Below are 19,641 nucleotides of genomic sequence, written 5' to 3'. Positions count from 1 at the left end.
TAGGCATACAGGAGTCCAGGGAGGTCAGTCATGTACCACAGCATACCTCGAGGAATCCCGTAAAGGGGGGATTACAGCAAAGAAATGGCTGCATTGGTTTTTGTAAAGGGATGCAAAAAGATCACAGCAGAGTATCGGTCGACTGAGGGATCACTCGTGAGGCATCAGAACAGACCTGCTGAGCCTGTCTGCTAACACACTGGGTTTCCCCAGTACATGTGTTGCAAGCAGAAAGCGATCTGAAGATATTGCCTACTCCCAGACCTTCATGGCCTCTCTGCAGAGAGGTAACAAATGGGTTCCTCCTTGCTTGTTGATGTACCAGACTACTGACATGTTGTTGGTGTGAATAGCAATAATCTATGGAGGAAGGACATCTTGAAAGGCTTGCAATGACAGGAGAACAGCTCTCATCTCCAAGATGTTGACATGCAGACTGGTGTCTGAGTCCATGTGCCTTGGACCATCTTCCCCTGGACCCCCCCCAGATGGGAAGTGTCCGTGGTCACAGTGGCTGAGGGTAAGGGGATAATGAAAGGGTCTGCCTACTCCCAGATCTGCACAAATCTACCACCGTAGATGGGACCTGCAAATATTTATCAGTCAGATGGAGAGCAGATAGGAGTTGATGTAGAAAAGATCACTGAAAAGATAGCGTCCATTGGAGGATGCCATATATCACCTGGCTAGCAGAAAGTACAGTTGTATACACTTATAAATGTAGATGTTTGAGTGTATTCACTGTTGCGGTCATCACATTTGAGTTATCTGCCTGCAGGTAGCCCTCAGCCGGCCTGAATACCAGAGTCTTGGGATTTCTGTGTCGGATGCTGTTCCTTCTTCCATGACGTCAGGTCATCAGGGGTATAAAACATGCAGGCGACGCCATTACATCAGTTTTTCTTGCCCCAAATGTCAGGAGCCCCCAAATAGGAAGCTAGTATATGGTGGGGAACACCACCAGTAAAAAGTAAATACCAATGCCATTAGGAATGGCCCTAGAGAGGAGAGGTAGAAAGATAGAGAAAGCCAGGGGGCTGGAGGGAGAGAAACCAGGACTGCAACAGTAAATACACTCTAACATGTACATTTACAGTAAGTGTACACAACTGTACTATGTTTGCATTTCACTGTTGCAGTCATCACACCTGGGTTGATTCCCAAAGCTAAGGAAGGGTGGAGGCAGTCAAGAAGTGTTAGAAGGCTGGCTAGTAAGCCTTGCAAGACTGCTGTAGCAAATCCAGCTCTGGATTTAGAAAAGATTAGTAAGTGGTAATGCTTGGTGGTGAAGGTGTATACTGAACTCCAGGTTGCAGCTTCCAGAATGTCCCTGGTAGGGACTCCCCCTGAGAAATGCTGCAGAGGTGGAAGTAGCCCTAGTGGAATGTGGTCTGATCTCCTGTGCGGTAGGTTTTCCATGGTGCTTGTAGCAGTAATGGATGCATCTGTTTTTTAGGCACAGAGACCTGTGCACGTGGCTCATGTGTCAGTTTTTTAGTTTTAGAAGTTGCTTTTGTCTTTGGTTTTGCAGCTGTCGTCGGTTTGATATATAAATGTTGAGGTCTGAATACACCCTCAGAAGCCGGTGCCTGCTCAGCGGCTCCAGACCCATCCGAGGGAGATACATCCGTCGGTCCAATACCTTGAGTATCTTGCGGCATGCCAGACTCCACATGGGTGTCGGTAGAGGCCTGTGGCTCTAAGGTAGCTGGCATCAGGGGCTGCGAAAGCGCCTCACTGAGTACTGGCGACTGGCTTAAGAGAAGCTTTGTCATCGGTTTTGGATCTCGACTGCCTTTCTCTGTCCTTTTCTTTGCGTTTTTTATGTACTCCGGTAGTCTGATTGCTATCCGATGACATTTCTGGGTAGTTAAATTTGTTTCCAAAATACTTTGATGCAAAAATATACTGACGCTTAATGGTGCGTTGGTTAAATCTAACACAAAACCGACAGCAAGGCACGTTGTGATCAGGGCCTAGGCAAGGAATACAGTAAAAATGGAAATCCTTATGAAGTATTTGCTTCCCACAAGTAATACAATTATTAACTTTTTCTGACATCGGTAAAAAGCAAGAAAAAAGTTTCCCCAACGGGGTACTTAGCTTCAGTAAAGACTTCGGTTCTGAAACTCAAACTCGAATATTTCAGTAGTCAGCCGACCGGCACTTGCGAAATGCTTCTGCTTCGGGCACCGGGCGGCAAGAAAGACTTCTTTAATGGCATCGGCTGCATGTTTTATACCCCTGACGACCTGACATCATGGAAGAGGAGACAGCAACTGACGCAGGACCCAAGACTTTGGAAATCAGGCTGACTGAGGGCAACCTGCCAGCAGATTACCCAAATGCAATGACTGCAACAGTGAAACACGAAGAACATCCTTGGGATACAATGTTTAGGACCAATCTGTCCTGAGTAATAGACATCCAGTTTTTTGCATGAAGGGCAAGTTTTCCTCTTAAGGGCACAAGTAATTGGGCAGGGCTGAGAAGGATAACTGAAAAGTCATTGTGAACTTTTTGCATAAGGGGCGGCTTACCACTCCATTTTTGAGGTAGGGGCACTCCATTGTTTAGATCCATGCATACCCTGAGATTGTAGTCTAGGTGGCCTGTTTCCCCTGGGTTTGATCTGAGAAGGCCTGGAAGGGGCTGGAAAGGACCAGTTTTTAGAAGGCCAATGACTACTGAATCTAGGTGGTTGCACTTTTATGACTTTTTTTTAACAGTTTGCATAGATTTAGCTTTTTCTTCCATCTTTTTAAGAACCTCTTTTGCTTTGGTGCCGAAAACAGTCCTTATTTAAAGGAGTGTCTAGTAATTTGGATTTGACATGATCTGGCAAGGTTTGTTCTTTTAGCCAAGCATGCCTTCTTAGTAGAGACCCAGTGACTGCAGCCCTGCAAGATGCTTCAATGGCATCAAAGCCACAAAGCAAAGTATGCTTACTAACTTGGTTTGCAGAATGTATTAACTCTTGTAATCTTTATTTTCTGCACAACCTGGGAGTAACACCATTTTTTGTTTAATTACTTCCATAACATGCTGCTGGTACTTCAACATGTGAAAATGGCAATTCAATGCCCTGATGGCAAGAGTTGCAGAGGTATATACCTTCTTACCCCATTTGTCTAAAGCTCTGGAATCCTAGTCTGAAGGAGTAGGATTTTTGGCTGTAGTAGCTTTAATACCTTTAGACCCCTGGGAAATGGTCTCTGGATCTGCAGTAGGATTCTTGGAGAAATTTGTGGGAATCAGGTACTCTGTAGTACCGGTCAGGTTTCCTATGGGCCGGGGGTAGAGTATCTGGAGTAAGACTGGATTCCATAAAATCATCTACAACATCCAGGACAAGGGGTACAGCTAGAGGCCTGTGCTGAGGCAACTCTAAATATTCTGAGAGTCTCTTTTCGGATTGTGGGTAGTCTTGGCATTCCCAGCGGAAATGCTCTCAAAGTATGCAAGGTTTCATCAAAAGAAAAGTCCTCTGGAGGGGAGGCAGAGGGAATGGATTCCTCTGCATCTGAATCCTCATAGGTTGATAAGGGCATGTCCTGATAATCCGAAGGGTCATAATCATCAGACTCCTGGTCTGTAGAATCAGAATGAAACTCAATTCTTTGTCTCTTAGCAGGGGAAGGCTGGCTTCCCCCAATTAGGGTAATAAGGTTTTCAGCCATTCTAAGCATTTGTTTTTGTGGCATGGGAGCCTGAGCATGCACTTTGGTCGTCTGTTTTCTAGGCGTAGTGCATACTCTGGGCTTCAGAAACTCAGTAGTTTTAGCTAAAAATGAAGTAGTTGGTTTAATTCGAACATCGGTAGGTCAGAATACACCCTCAGAAGCCGGTACCTGCACAGCGGCTCCGGACCCATCTAAGGTAAAGACATCTGCAGGCTCCATAGTCTAAGAAGCATCTTGCTGCTACCGGACTTCGAATGGGTCTCAGCAGAGGCCTGAGAATCTGCAGAAGCGGGCATCAGGGGCTGCAAAGGCGCCTCACTGAGTACCGGCTGACTGGCGACTAGCTTAACGGAAGCATTGTCGGCAGTTTTGGACCTATGCGGTCCGTCTCTGTCTTTATCTTTACGTTTTTTCGGAAGATCAGTAATCGGATGGCTTACTGAAGCCATTTCAAAATACGGAGAACGAGAGCGAAAGAATTTAGTGACAAAGATAGCCTGATGACGAATGGTTCAGGCGTTAGACAAGGCAAAAAAACGACAGCGAGGGACGCTGTGTTCTGGGCCTAAACAGGTGACACAGTAAGAATGAAAATCTCTATGAGGTATTTGCTTTCCACAGGCAAGACAACTGTTAATTTTTTCGGACCAATTAGAGAAAGAAAAAAAGATCCCCAACGGGGTACTTGGCTTTAGAAGACTTCAGGATTACAAACTCGAAAACGAAAATTTCAGGTAGCGGCCGACCGGCACTTGCAAACTGCTTCGGGCTCCTTCTCGGCAAGAAAGACTGGTGTAATGGCGTCAGCTGCATGTTTTATACTAGACAACCTGACGTTATGGAAGAAGTGACAGCATCCGACGCAGAATCCTAAGACTCTGGTATTCAGGCCGACTGAGGGCTACCTGCAGGCAGATAACCTAAGTGTGATGACTGCAACAGTGAAACACGAAGAACATCTAAAAGTATGGCAGCTGCCATAGATTACAGAGCTCTTAGAATCAACCTGGTTGGAGGAGATGGGGAATGCAATATAGCTTGAACTTGAGATTTTCTTCTGACAGAGAAAGCCTTTTCCAATGCCTGAAAAGGCGATGGTCCCAGACAGATCCAATCGAGCCCCCCCAGGAGCAGTAGCTACAGAGAAGGATGGAGGCAGCCGTCCATGCTGTCGAGGGCCATAGCTTTGAGGGGAAGGGACTGATTCGAGAGCACTGGAGCCGAACCTCTCCCCTCAGATCCAACCGTAACAGCCAGATCCGGGATGCACTCTGATCCGAGGACCTCAGAGCAAAGGCAGTCAAGGCAGAGGTCGGTGAGGAATCAAATGCCTTCTGATCCGACCTCGTATCCCTCGTTAGACTACTGTCCTGGGGCTCCAAAACAGAGATTCAGATCAGACAAGGTGACAAGGGCGCAGGCTGGGCAAACTCAGGTCCATGAGGGGACGGAACCAGAAAAACCCCCATGTGAATTTGGGCCTTGAGTATGGATCTGGCCAGTCTGTTCATGCCCAAGTAAAGGCTCCAAGAGGCTGTAGAAGAAGCCAGCGAAGATGGACGAGAATGCCTCAGGGTCTGTCAGATCTTAGCTGGCACAGTTGGAGATTACCGAAGTGATGGATCTCCTTGGAGACCTGAAGGGAGACTGCGGAGCCAGAGACTTAGGATCCAAAGGCGTGACCAAAGTGGAGGGCTTGCTCAGAGCAGTTAAGTTGATCTGATCTGATGGAGCCAACATAGGCCTCAGCGCCGATGTAGTCAGATCTGAAACCTTTGTAGCTTTGGCAGGTGGTTCCCAACGATGCTCTCTGCACCTTAAGGCACCTTTTCTTCTCCTCTGATCCGAGTGAATGCTTCGAGGGGGATCAAGCCCCTGGAGAAGGGTCTTTACCCACTTCTGTTGCAAGATACGTTTGTTTCTCCTCTCTTGCAAAGCTGTAGGGTTTAAGCCTTCACAGGTGCTGCAAGGAGAGTCTAGATGAGTTGTTCCTAGGCAATACATTCAGTGATCATGGGCATCCAAGTGCCGAATCTTCCTCTCACACTTGGTGCACCTCTTGAAACCTGCAGGCTTCTACATAGCAGAAAACAATGAACTACAGAACCAACAGTAACAGCTATCACAACTATAACCATTATAACTAGAATAGATTTTTTTTTAAAGAAAAACAAAGAAAGAAGGGCTGAAACCCGAAGTGGAAGAAAAGATAGCAAGAAGCATAATGCTCTGTGAAAATTAAAGAAGGGGGAGAAGACAATACACACTATGACATAAATTAGCAACTATGAGACAAAAAAATAAGGAAAATAGCATCAAAAAACCTATGCAAAAAGTTAACTCCATCTGAGCCTGGAAAATCATGCCTGGGCACACCAGCAGCAAATGAGATCTGAGGAGGTTGGGCTGCAGGTACAGGATTATGGGTAGGGGAAGAGTTTGAGCCTGGAAGCTAGTGTCTGGGGGAGGTGGCCAAGTCTGATCCAAGGATTGGACCATAGACCCATACGTGATGCAGAATGAGAAGGATAACATCAGATAAATACATTTTTAGCTAAAATTTTCTTGCACCAGGAACGAGATAGCTGGAAATAGAATAGCTTACCTTGCTGGGTTATTACCATTTTCCCATATTTTCAATATAGATATGTAAAAAGTGATAACCAGGAGGAGTACCAAGTATTTATATTGTTGGACTATGTTTTGTAGCATTGTTTAGGGAGCTGGCATGTTGAGGAGTGTGAAGGAGATTTATGTTAATTTCCAAAAGTCATAAATGCAGTTTTATGAAAGTTGGTCATTACTAAGCCAGTTAGGTTGTAGAGGACTTTTTTCTCATATGGCATTTGTGAGCTCTGTTCTATGTAATATTAAATCATCTGTACAAAGGGTGATATCAGGGGAAAGTATTGCGGTGTTAATGTCACTGTCAAACAAGGAAAAAAACATACTTCTAAGGACAGATCCTTGTGGGTATACAGACAAACTACGGCAAAGGGTCCAAAAATGGGTGCAGGCTCTGTATACTAGGATTAACCATCTTAGTGAGATAGCAGCCAACAGCTCAAATGACATGATTCTCCAGAACAAGAGTTCAGAAGCAAACAGAAATGCTTTGTGCTTGAAGGACCTCACACACACTAGATGTACTATCTAGCTTAGCCAAGGGAAGGTACAGACAAAGTCCTGTGTCTAAGCTCCCAAAAGCAGGTGCTCGAGTGATATTTCAATGGTCAGTAGTGCATAAATGAGGAAGAGGACATGGACAATGATCTCTTGCTACAGACGGACAGCATAGCAAACAAGGGAGAGGAGGAATCAAAGCAGTGATAGGATTTGGAAAGTAGCCACATTTTAAAAGACTTTAAACTTTGGTTCAGAGTCCTTTGTTTCCTGCCTTTTGTGCTGCTACCAAGGACTTCTGGATAAGTATTCTAGCCTGGCTTTGTACTGGCCTCCCTCAACTGCTGCCAAGCAAACGGGCACTGATGCAGGCCTTTAGTTTCTCTGACAAGGGCCTGCTAACAGTAATGACACCCATCAGGCCTGTGAAGCAGTGCCTGTTAAACAGCAGTACCTGTGGGCTGTCCTGCATCAAAATCAGATGGCTGAATGGCCAATGCTTTTCAGAGCATGAAATTAGAAATTTCCAAATAGCACATGCCCACTTTAATTCCAAAATGTGAGAGTAGCAAGCACCTTGAATAAAGATGTGTATGCTCTTTAACCATACATGAGGATGCGATGTATGGGATAAAGGAGTCATAGCAAATATAAGGACTTTGTATGTTCTTTAAAAAACTGCTTAAAGGTACTAAAAATTCTCCATGATCACGGGGCTCTCAGAACGGAATTCAAAGAGCTCTGTTTTTCAGAGCAGAATCATACAAGCTGCAATTCCCTCAAGCTCAATTCTATTTCCATTCCCTGTATTTTTTGAACTTTGCCATCTCAGTTGCATACTATTGAAGGAAAAACTTCCCGTTCTCACACACACAGCAACTCTGGACAATCCTCTATGAACTGCCCAGTACTCAAGGGAATCACCTCACTCTGATGCAAAGCTACAGCTAGGAAAACTACCTTCTCACACAAACTCTGGGCAATCTCTCAAAATGACCAGTGCTCAGTAAAACTACCTCACAATTACAGGTACAGCTATGTAACATGTTGGCCTGGCACAAAATTACCCACGAAGGAAAGCAAAACTGCTTACTACAATCTTTCTCAACAGTTACCTTCCACATGTTGGATACAATTACCAATAAAGCTCCAAACAATTAAAAGGAAAAAATATATATATACATTATTCCATACCAGACTTTGTTACAATGTCCTCTTTATCTGCTTCTACTTCTTCAGTTCCTTTTTCATTTTCTTCTTCTCCCTCCTCCTCCTCCTCTTCTTTCACATCAGGCTGAGGTGCATCTGTCTTTTTGTAATCCTCACCGGATTTCTATAATGTAAAAAAAAAAAAATCACTGTAAAATATAAAAGTACAGTATTTATACTTACAAGCTGCTTTTAGTTCTCTGCTACACCTTTTTCTTAAAGCATCTTACAGAAAGAAAGGAAAAAAAACCATAAGAAATGCCATGCTGGCCCCTAACAGAAAAAAAAGACACTGGGACACTGAGATGGTATAATACCATATATTGGACCAAAACAGGTTTTGCAATTATTTGAGCTTCAGAGCTGGCATAAACCCTTCATCCGGAGTTAACTACTGAGGAAGGGATCATGCTTGCTCAAAAAACTGACTAATTGTAAAACCTGTTGTTCCAGTAATAGCATTACATCACGTCAGTGTTCCACTATTTCTGCATTTTCTGGATCATCATACAGACAAATTACAGCACAGGTCTGAATTAGTACTCTTTATGCAGGGTGCTTCCACATTACTGCATGCTTTAACCAATGTTTATTTCGTACATGGTAATAATCATGTAAATATTTATGTATTCCTGTGTGTGCCCCCATCAAACAGACACACAGCTTTAAAAAAAAAAAAAAATGTTTAGTTCTTTGGCAGCAGCTCTTAATTAAGGCGCAAACACATTTCAGGACTTGACTATTTTAAAAGTTACTTTACCAAACAGTGGTTCTCAAGCAACAATTTTTTTACCAAAATCATATACACAGGAAGTTCCAAGTGTCTCTTCACCATGACGTGCATTGCTGGAAACAGTCTTATCAGTATCTTTCTGGTTAAGTAGTCTTTTTACAGAGTCCTCCAGTTAAGCAACTCTGGGTCTTGGCTACCAGGACTTCTACTGGCAGTACTGATCTCCATCCAGGACACCTGTATTGGGACAGACTGCACCAGGATCAGGGTGACTCTTCAGGAGTCTCAAAATATCTATTACTTCCATACTGCAGATTCTCTGCCATTAAAAATGCACAGATGCACATCTGTTTTTAATTAGCTTGGCTGCAGTTATCTAATTTTAAATGTACCAGTCTCTTATTCCTTGCTGCTGTGTGTTCTCTCATACATAAAAGTCCCACTCCTGTTCCATCAGACACTTCGTTTAAGTCTGATTACAGTGCTGGCTTACTACATGTCCCAAGCTATGGCTAACTTTGGGCTTTTTACCTATTAGAACCACCACTCCATCTTACTACATATGGATCTACACATACATGCACCTTTTTTCAGGCAGTGAACACACCAGCTCTCTCATGTCCATTTTTTATTGGTACAACTCAAAACACTCTGACTTTGCCAAAAGTGAAACTAAAAAAATAGCCAAATGAAGAAGTACGATATACAGCTCAATCTTTTATTTATTTGCATTTGTTTACGGGGAAAGTCTGACTAAGCAATGCCCTTTTTTCAGTGGAAGCTCTTGGGAGAAAAGCTCCATTATACAGACATTTGCATTGCCTCATCAAACAGTTTTGATTAAAAATAAAAGTTGCATGCTTTGTGTATGTATGAACGTGATAAATACACCCCCCCCCCCACAAATGTATGTTTTTTTTTTTAACACAGATACAGTGCAATATTAGTAGCATGCAGAGATAGTCAAGTTTTACTTAAGAATATTTGTTACTGTAAAGATTTGTTTAAAATCTAGGTTATAGGAAGGTAAAATAAGGGGAGGAGGCATAGGCAAGATAAAGGAAATGAGACAAGGGTATAGCTGTGGTAAAGTACTGTTGTGCACACTTAACATAAATGTAGATGTTTGAGCGTATTCACTGTTGCAGTCATCACCTGCTTATGAGGATTCAGATGTAGAGGAATCCATTCCTTCTGCCTCCCTACCAGATGATGACCAGGGGTCTGTGCTGGGGCAGGTCCAGAAACTCTGTCTTTTCTTAGACTGGGGGAAATCCTGAGATTCTAACTGGAAATACTCCCAGGGTGTATGAAGGGTTTTCCCCAATGCAATCAAAGAGCCTCAGCTTTTTGGCGGGAGAATCCCTAGAGGAAAAGACTTCCGTTTGGGATCTGAGGAGGGCTTAGGAGAACCAGAGACCAAAGAACCCCCTATGGCAAGCCCTTTAATCAGGAGCTTGTTCCTGCATTCCAGGAGAGCCCTGGGGTTGAATACGGTACAAATGTCACATTTAACCTCCAGATGTGGCTCTCCCAAACAATACACACACTTCTCGTGTGTGTCAGAATGGAGCATTTTCCGACAGCACGAGGAATAGCTTTTAAACCCTGTGAGCTTCTCAGACATCACAGACACAAGTCCATACCCAACACCTGCACATAGCATGACACAAAAGCAAGGGAGGGACATATTAGAAAAAAAGGGAAGAAAAGGCTAGACAGTAAAACTACCCAAGGGACCCAAAAGCAAAAAAGAGCATGAACCTGGGGAAGGGGACCAAAAGAAAGTACAGTTGTGTACACTTACCATAAATGTAGATGTTCGAGTGTATTCACTGTTGCAGTCATTACAATTGGGTTATCCTGCTGGCAGGCTACCCTCAGTCGGCCTGAATTCCAAAGTCTAGGTTCGGTGACGGTTGCTGTCGCCTCTTTCCTGACGTCAGTGCGCCAGGGGTATAAAAGATGCAGCAGACGCCATTTTCTTCAGTTTTTCTTGCCCCAGATGTCAGGTGCCCCCAAAAGGGTAGGCTAAAAAAATATGCCAATAAAACATGCATACACCAAAATATATTATACCTTCATCTACAAGCAAATACACCACATAGGTTGTATAGAGTAGAGAAGTGCAGAGCAGATAAGTTCCAGCAAGGAAATGGGGGATGGTGGATGGGTAACCTGGACTGCAACAGTGAATATACTCGAAGATCTACATTTATGGTAAGTGTACACAACTGTACCATGTTCTACTTGTTTCACTGTTGCAGTCATTACACTTGGGTTGAATCCCAAAGCTATGGTTGGGAGGCTGGAGCTAATACAGCATTAGGAGTGACTATGAGGCCCTGCAGAAAGTACAGTTTTGTACCTACCATAAATGTAGATGTCCGAATTGGATAGCATCTGCAGTCATAACAACTGGGTTGTCCTGTCGTCAGGCAGCCCTTCAGTCGGCCGGATTCCAAAGTCCGGGTCCGGCTTCGGCTGATGTCGCACTTCACCCGACGTCATCTCTGTTGGTCTTCGGGTATAAAAGCATCAGCCGACGCCATTTTCTTCAGTGTTTCTTGCCCCAGATGCCAGAAGCCCTATAGAAGGCTATAAATTTTGGATAGATGCCAATGTTTCCAAAAGATAGAGGTAAACACAAAAATAAGCATATATGTACATAAATACAAACAAATACACCATGAAAGAAATCCCCCCACTAGCTAGCTATTAGAAGGATAAACACCCTAGGAGTACCACAGAGGGGAAGGAGGGAGGGTAATCCTGACTGCAGATGCTATCCAATTCAGACATCTACATTTATGGTAGGTACAAAACTGTACTATGTCCTTCATGGATGCATCTGCAGTCATAACAACTGGGTAGAATACCATAGCCAACTAGGGGAGGAGGATAAAAGTAGATTATGGTGTGTTTAGGATCCCTTGCAGAACAGCAGTGGCAAACCCTGCTCAGGATCTGGAATATAGAGGTAAATTATAATGCTTGGCAAATGTATGCACGGAGGTCCAAGTAGCCACCTCAATAATGTCTTTGGTAGCCACTCCTCGTAAGAAGGCTGTGGTAGTGGCTGTTGCCCTTGTAGAGTGAGGTCTTATGTTCTGTGGAATTGGTTTTCCATGGAAGGAGTAACAGAATCGTATGCAATTTCCTATCCATTTGGAGATTGTCTGTTTGGAAATAGCTTTTCCTTCCCTTCCTGTTGCATAGGCTACGAAAAGTTGGTCAGTCTTTCTGCTATTTTTGTTCTGTCCAAGTAGTAGCGTAGCTGTCTATGTACATCCAAGGTATGCAGTATTCTTTCCCTCTGTTTTGTGGGTTGGGAAAGAAGGTAGGTAGGTGGATTGCCTGGTTTAAAGACACTCTGGATACCACCTTAGGCATAAATGTAGGATTAGTCCTCATGGACACTATCTTGGTGGAAGATTAGAAAGGGTTGCACTGCCATTAAGGCCTGTAGTTCTGAAACCCTCCTTGCTGAAGTAATTGCCAGTAGGAAAGCAGTTTTCCATGACAGGTGTTGTAGGTCTGCTGTTGCTGCTGGTTCAAAAGGTGATAGTGTCAATTTTTCTAGCACAAAGTTCAAGTCCCAAGCTGGCAATGGTGGTTTCCTTGGAGGTTTTACATTCTTGATTCCTCTGAGGAACTGCCTGAGCAAAGGGTGTGAAAAACAGGTGGATCAAAGCTGTATTCTGCTGAAATAGCTGATGCATGAATCTTGATGGAGGAGTAGGACAGGCCTGAATGAAGTAGTTCGCCAGATACTCCAGAATGTTAGGCATATCTATGTTTGATACATCTTTTCCTCTTTCAGAACTCCAAATGACAAACCTTTTCCATTTCCCAGCATAATTCCTTCTAGTTGAAGGCCTGCGTGCTTCAAGAATAATGTCTTTAACTCTTTGTGAAAGTTCTGTATTAGCAGCTGCTATGTGATGTTCCATGCAGTCAGTTGCAGCGTTTTTAGGTTTGGATGCATGGTGCTGAAGTTGTTCTGAGTTAGCATCAAAGGCATCAGGGGTATTGGCCACATATTGTTCCGAGACATGCTCCTCAGCAGTGGGTACCAAATGCTGTCTTGGCCAGTTTGGAGCTATCAGGATTATCCTTGGACGTTCCTCCTTGATTTTTAGTAGTACTTTGTGTATCAAGGGAAAAGGTGGGAATGCATATGCTGTTAGGCCTTTCCAGCTGAAGGAGAGCGAGTCCACTTTCCATGCTAGTGGGTGGAATGTCCTTGTGCAGAATTTTTTGAGCTGGTGATTGAGAGGTGATGCGAATAGATCTGAGGCATTCCCCATTTCTTCGAGATGGTCTTGAAGATATCCGGGTGCAGCTGCCATTCGTGGGCATCCGATGTGGTCCTGCTTAACATATCTGCTAGAGGGTTTTCTTTTCCTGGCACAAATATTGCCTGTAACTGGATGTTGTAGCTGAGTGCCAGGGTCCACAGCTCCAAAGTCATTCTGCATAGGGGGTAAGAATGAGTGCCTCCCTGTTTGTTGATGTACCACATGACTGTGGTGTTGTCTGTCCTTATCATCAAGTGGTCCTCCTTGAGAAATGGTCTGAACTTTTGGATTGCCAGTTTTACTGCCAGCATTTCTTTTAGGTTGATGTGCAGGTGAAGTTGGTCCTGTGTCCACAATCCTTGTACGCATTTGTCCAGCATATGCGCCCCCCATCCTAGGTCTGAAGCATCTGTTGTGATGGTTTGGCTTGCTTGACCCTTGCGAAAGGGCAGGCCTGGGTTTGACTGGCATGCCTGAGCCCACCATAGGAACTCCTGTTTTAAGCATGGTATTAGTGGGATTTCCGTTTCTAGGCTGTGTCTGTGTTGGGACCATAAATTCTTTAGGTACCACTGTAGTTTTCTCATATGTAGTCTGGCAAATGGAACCAAGATTATGCACGGTGCCATGAAACCCAAGGCCTGCAGTACCTTTCTTGCTGTTAACTTGTTCAGTTTTGTTAGTGCCAAGAAGTAAAGAGGGAGTTCTTTTTGTTTTTCTGTAGTTAGGAATGCCATTTGTCTTACTGTGTCCAATTCCGCTCCCAGGAAAGTCCTTGTCTGGGATGGTATCAGTCTTGACTTTTGTAAATTGACTGTGTATCCCAGTGCTTGAAGCAAGTAAATGACCCTTTGTAAATCTGTTGTCAGCTTGCTTTTGTTGTCTCCTTGTAGCAGGCAGTCGTCCAGGTATGGATAAATTTGAATTCCCTGTAGTCTGCAATGGGCGATTACTGATGCCAGGCATTTTGTGAATACTCTGGGCGCAGTAGATAAGCCAAAGGGCAATGCTGAGAATTGATAGTGCTCTGATCCTGCAAGAAATCTGAGGTATCTTCTGCATATTGGTCGAATGGGGACGTGCAGGTATGCCTCCTTGAGATCTAGAGTTACCAGCCAACACTCCTTGCCCAGCATGGGAAGAAGTTGCTGTAGGGTCAGCATTTTGAATTTTGGGACAATGATGTAAGTATTCAGGGTGGACAGGTCTAGAATTGGTCTCCAGCTTTTTCCTTTCTTGGAACTAGGAATAGTCTGGAGTAGAACCCTTTCCTTGCTCTGCTGTTGGCACTTTCTCCACAGCTCTCATGTTTGCTAACTCCATTATCTGTTGTAGAGCCTCTGTCTTTTGATTTGGAGGTAGATTTGGCATTCCTCTTTGTCTGGTAAAGTGTGGAAGTGGAACCGGTAACCTTGATCTATGGTTCGTAAAATCCACTTGTCCTTTGTTATGTGGTGCCAGTTTTTGAAAATAAGGTTAGCTTTCCGCCTAGAGGAGCTGCTATTTGTTCCCTGGTAGGCGGGTTTAGGATTAAGTCACTGTGGCTGTGTTGATGTAGTGGCAGGTGTTGAGTCTGTGCCTCTGTTGTTACCTTGCCACTGTCGTCCTCTGTAGGCACCTCCTCTGGATTGGTTTCTGCCTCTGGAACGTCTATTCCTGCCCCTTTGAGGTCTTGTGGAGTCAGGAAAGGACCAATTTTTGGCAGGCCAGTTCCTGCTAAACCTTAGGGGTTGAACCTGCAAGAAATCTTTAACTGTCTGGACTGATTTTGCCTTATCTTCCATTTTCTTCATAGCCTGCTGGGCAGGTGTACCAAACAAACTTGTCTTATCCATAGGAGCGTCTAGCAACTTAGATTTAACATGATCCGGTAGAGCTTGCTCCTTTAGCCATGCATGCCTTCTAATTACTGTGCCAGTCATGGCTGATCTAAATGAAGCCTCCAGTGCATCATAGCCACATTTTAAAGAATGGTTACTAACCTGCTGTATGTTATTTACCATTTCTAATACATATTTCTTGGAGATTCATCAGTGGTTAGCTTTTTAGTTAACTGATCAAGCATAAACTCTTGGTATTGTATCATGTGAAACTGACAATTTAAAGCTCTAGCTGAGAGAGTGGCTGAAGTGTAAACCTTTTTACCCCATCTGTCTAATGACCTTGCTTCCCTTTCAGAAGGAATAGGGTTTTTAGCTATGGTCGCGGCTACTGCCTTGGGACCCTGGGATATAGTTTCGGGGTCTGCAAGAGGGGCCTTGTAAAGGTGGTGATGAGTATCTGGCACCCTGTAAAATCTGTCTGGTTTGGCAGGGGCTGGGGGTAAAGAATCTGGAGCGGAGCAGACATCATTGAAAGCATCATCCACCACAGAGAGAACAGGAGGTATAGCTAAGGGCCTGTGCTGTGGAAGGTGCAAAAGGTCCTAAGTCTTTTCTGGAGTCTGAAAAATCCTGTTGCTGCCATTGGAACTGTTCTCGCATGGCATGCAAGGTTTCCCCAAAGGAGAATTCTTCTGGTGGGAAGCAGCTGGAATGGATTCTTCAGCATCAGAATCTTCAAAATTGGAGAAAGGAGCCTCTGGCTGGTCAGTTATGTCTGATTCATCAGCAGAATCATCAGAGGACACTGGCTCAGGGGCTCTGCCCTAGGTCTCTTCTCTGGGGCTGAGAGGCCCTGTCTGGGTGAGATTGAGATCCTCTAATTAATTAAATTAAATCTTCTGCCAAAGTAAGCATTTGAGAGCTAGAAGAGGGCCTGGTTGAGGGGGGTTTAACAGGCACTGCTTTAGTAGTCTTGGCTGCTTTAGCCCTGGCGAAGGCCTTAATGGACATGGCTGCTGGAGGCCTAGCAGCACCACGTGCTGGGGTAGAGACATCCAAGGGGATGGTGTCTGATAAGTCAGTGGTAAGCACCGTAGTGGGTAAATTTTCTGAGGCCGATTCAAGAGTGGTAGCAGGGGCCTCAGCTGTAGGAATAGATTCAGCTGTATTTTGATCAGTTTTCTCGGTTTCGGCCGAAACCGAGACACTCGCGGTTTGCTTAACCATGGTTTCGGCCGAAACCGCGGACCGCGAGTGTCGGTCTTTTTCTTTGCGTTTTTTAGCAGAATGCGAAGTCGGAGGATCCGACGGCATAATGTACGCAAAATCAGAACCGAAAAACTGTTCTGCGAACTCCGACCGACGCCTAAGCGTTCGTCGGTTGAAAGAAGCACAGGCCGAACAGGCTGCTACGTCGTGGGCTGGGCCTAAACAAGGCAGGCAGTAAGAGTGGAAATCTTTATGAGGTATTTGTTTCCCACAGGTTAAACAATTATTAACTTTTTCTGACATCGGCTGAGGCAAGAAAGAGTCCCCAACGGGGTACTTAGCTTTAGAAGTCTTCGAAGTAGTATTCGGTAGAAGTAATCTCTGGATCCGACCGACCGGCACTTGTGAACAGCTTCTGCTTCGGGCGCCACGCGGCAAGAAAGACTGAAGAAAATGGCGTCGGCTGATGCTTTTATACCCGAAGACCAACAGAGATGACGTCGGGTGAAGTGCGACATCAGCCGAAGCCGGACCCGGACTTTGGAATCCGGCCGACTGAAGGGCTGCCTGACGACAGGACAACCCAGTTGTTATGACTGCAGATGCATCCATGAAGGACATCTGCAGTGGCAAAGCCTGCCCTGGATTTAGAGTAGAGTGGTAAATGATAGTGCTTTATAAAGGTGTGCACTGAACTCCAGGTAGCAGCCTCTAAAATGTCTTTAGTTGGTACTCCCCTGAGGAAGGCTGCTGAAGTGGCTGCTGCTCTGGTTGAATGTGGCCTAATGCCCTTAGGCACTGACTTGCCATGTTGTGAATAGCAGAAACGAATGCAGTAGCCTATCCACTTAGAAATAGTCTGCTTTGAGATAGCCTTTCCTTGTGATCCTGCAGCATATGCCACTAGTAGTTGCTCCGTCTTTCTGAAAGCTTTGGTTCTGTTCAAGTAGAAGCGTAGTTGTCTGTGTATGTCCAAAGAATGCAGAATTCTCTCCTCCTTATTCTATGGGTTTGGATAAAAAGTTGGCAGATGAATAGCTTGGTTAAGGGCCACAATGGACATTACCCTTAGGCATAAATGTTGGGTTTGTCCTCAGAGAAACCCTGTCTGGATAACAAATGATAAAATGTTACACAGCCATGAGTGCCTGTAGCTCTGAGACTCGTCTTGCAGAAGTTACTGCTAGGAGCAGAGCTGTTTTCCAAGATAAAAACTTTAGATCAGCTGTAGCGGCTGGCTCAAAAGGAGGCAGGGTGAGTTTTTCCAAGACATAATTGAGGTCCCATGCAGGTATTGGTGATCTCCTTGGAGGCCTTAAGTTTTTGACTCCTCTGAGGTACTGCCTTAACAAAGGATGAGAAAAGCTTGGTGGCTCTGTATTATAATGAGACAAAATGGCAGAATCATGAATTTTAATTGATGAAAAGGATAAGCCTTTGTCCAGCATCTCAGTTAAGTATTGCAAAATCTGAGGAATATTTGGTACAGCTGTGTCAATTCCTTGTGCCTGGTTCCAAGCACAGAATCTCTTCCATTTTCCACCGTAAGATTTTCTGGTACTAGGCCTTCTGGCCTCCAAAATGACATCCATCACAGCTTTAGTGAGAGGTGCGTTTTGTATGACTACATTATCAGCCATGCTGCAAGATTTAAGGTCTTTAGCTGGCTGTGCAGGATCTGATTGTTTTGTTGGGATAGTAGATGAGGTATTTGAGGCAAGGTCCAAGCCGGGAATTGAGACAAGTTCCTTAAAATTGGATACCAGTAATGGCGGGGCCAGTCTGGGGCAATCAGTATCATCTTTGGCTCCTCTTGTCTGACCTTTAGGAGTACCTTGGGGAGGAGAGACGGTGGAGGAAAGGCATATACTGCTAAGCTTTTCCAACTGAAAGATAGGGCGTCCACTTTCCATGCTTGTCTGTGATAAGTCCATGTGCAGAATCATTTTAGTTGGTAGTTGCGAGGAGAGGCAAATAGATCCATCTCCGGGCATCCCCATTTCCTTATCATACTGAAGACTTGTGGATCCAATTTCCACTCGTGGGGGTCCATGAGGTTTCTGCTTAGTTTGTCTGCCAGAGTATTTATCTTTCCTGGCAGGAATTTTGCCTGCAGATGTACTTGGCAAGTCAATGCTGTGTCCCACAAAGTCATGGCTAGTCTGCAAAGGGGGTAAGAATGAGTGCCTCCCTACTTGTTTATATACCACATGACCGTGGTATTGTCCATCTTTATCAGTAGTTGTCCCGGATGAAGTAAGTCCTTGAAGGCTGTCAGGGCATCCTGAACAGCTAGCATCTCTTTTTGATTGATATGTAGATGCATTTTGTTTGCGGACCATGTGCTTTGAATACACCTTCCTGCCATGTGGGCCCCCCCAGGCATAATCTGATGCATCCGTTGTTAATGTTTGCCTGGCAGGGGGTAAAGTGAATGGCTGCCCCTTGTTCTGGTGACAAGCCTTCGCCCTCCATCGAAACTCCTGTAGCAGGCAGGGAATGAGGACAATTATTGTTTCCAGACTGTGGCAATGTTGAGTCCAAACACTTTAGGTACCATTGAAGTTTCCTCATATGCAGTCTCGCATATGGAATTAGTAGAATGCAGGATGCCATGAAACCCAAATCCTGCAGAATTTTTCTTGCAGGTAACTGGGCATTTGTTGCCAACAGGTTGAAATAGGTAGCCAGTTGTCTTTGTTTGTCTGGCGTGAGATAAGCCATCTGCGCAGTTGTATTTAAGCTTGCACCCAGGAATATTATCTCTTGAGAGGGTACTAAGTTTTGATTTCTTTTCGTTGACCGTGTACCCTAGGCCTGTTAGAAATCTCTTTACAAACGCCAGATGCTGTAGTAGAATGCCCTTGTTCTCTGCTTGAATGAGGAAGTCGTCTAAGTAAGGATATATCTGTATTCCTCTTTGTCTGTAAAATGCAATTACTGGTGCCAGGCACTTTGTGAAGACCTTGAGCGCAGTAGATAAGCCAAAGGGCAGTGCAGAGGAATTTGTAGTGCATTGAGCCAGCTTTGAATCTGAGGTATCTTCTGCATGTTGGTCTGACTGGGACATGCAGGTATGCCTCTTTTAGGTCTAAAGTCACAAGCCAAGCCTTCTTGCCCAGCATGGGCAGAAGTTGCTGTAGAGTCAACATTTTGAATTTTGGTATATCCAGAAATGTGTTTAGAATAGATAGGTCCAGTACTGGTCTCCAGGTCTTGTCCTTTCTTGGGACCAAGAAAAGTCTTGAATAAAATCCTTGTCCCTGCTCTTGCTCTAGTACTTGTTGAATAGCCCTCATGTCCATGAGGGATGAGACTTGCTTTTGTGCCTCTGCCCATTGATGTTTTGGCAGGTCTGGCCAACCATTCGTCCTTGGCAGGGTATGGAAGTGAAACTTGTGCCGTGTGACACTATGTCTAGGACCCATTTGTCCTGGGTTACTGTGCCAATTTTGGAAAAAAAAAGTGCTAGTTTTCCCCCTAAAGGTGCTGCCAGAAGACAAGTGCTTGGTGCAGGCAGGGGGAAGTCATTGGGACAGTTTCCTGTATGGCTGTGATTT

General features: G+C 44.6%; 1 protein-coding gene across 1 annotated transcript in view; it reads right to left on the bottom strand.

Moving 5' to 3' along the window:
* Nucleotides 1-19,641, bottom strand: part of CANX (calnexin) — a gene marked incomplete in the record, with an annotated part of 1,221,069 nt that overhangs the window by 208,627 nt on the left and 992,801 nt on the right. The window contains 1 exon segment of the mRNA XM_044069455.1: nucleotides 8,001-8,139. Coding sequence (XP_043925390.1) covers nucleotides 8,001-8,139 — 139 coding nt within the window.

Source organism: Protopterus annectens, chromosome 4.part0, assembly GCF_019279795.1.
Source record: "Protopterus annectens isolate FY-2018-M chromosome 4.part0, PAN1.0, whole genome shotgun sequence".
Taxonomy (NCBI): domain Eukaryota; kingdom Metazoa; phylum Chordata; order Ceratodontiformes; family Protopteridae; genus Protopterus; species Protopterus annectens.
The sequence above is the reverse complement of the archived record's forward strand: the minus strand, read 5'-3'. Positions and strand labels throughout refer to the sequence as shown.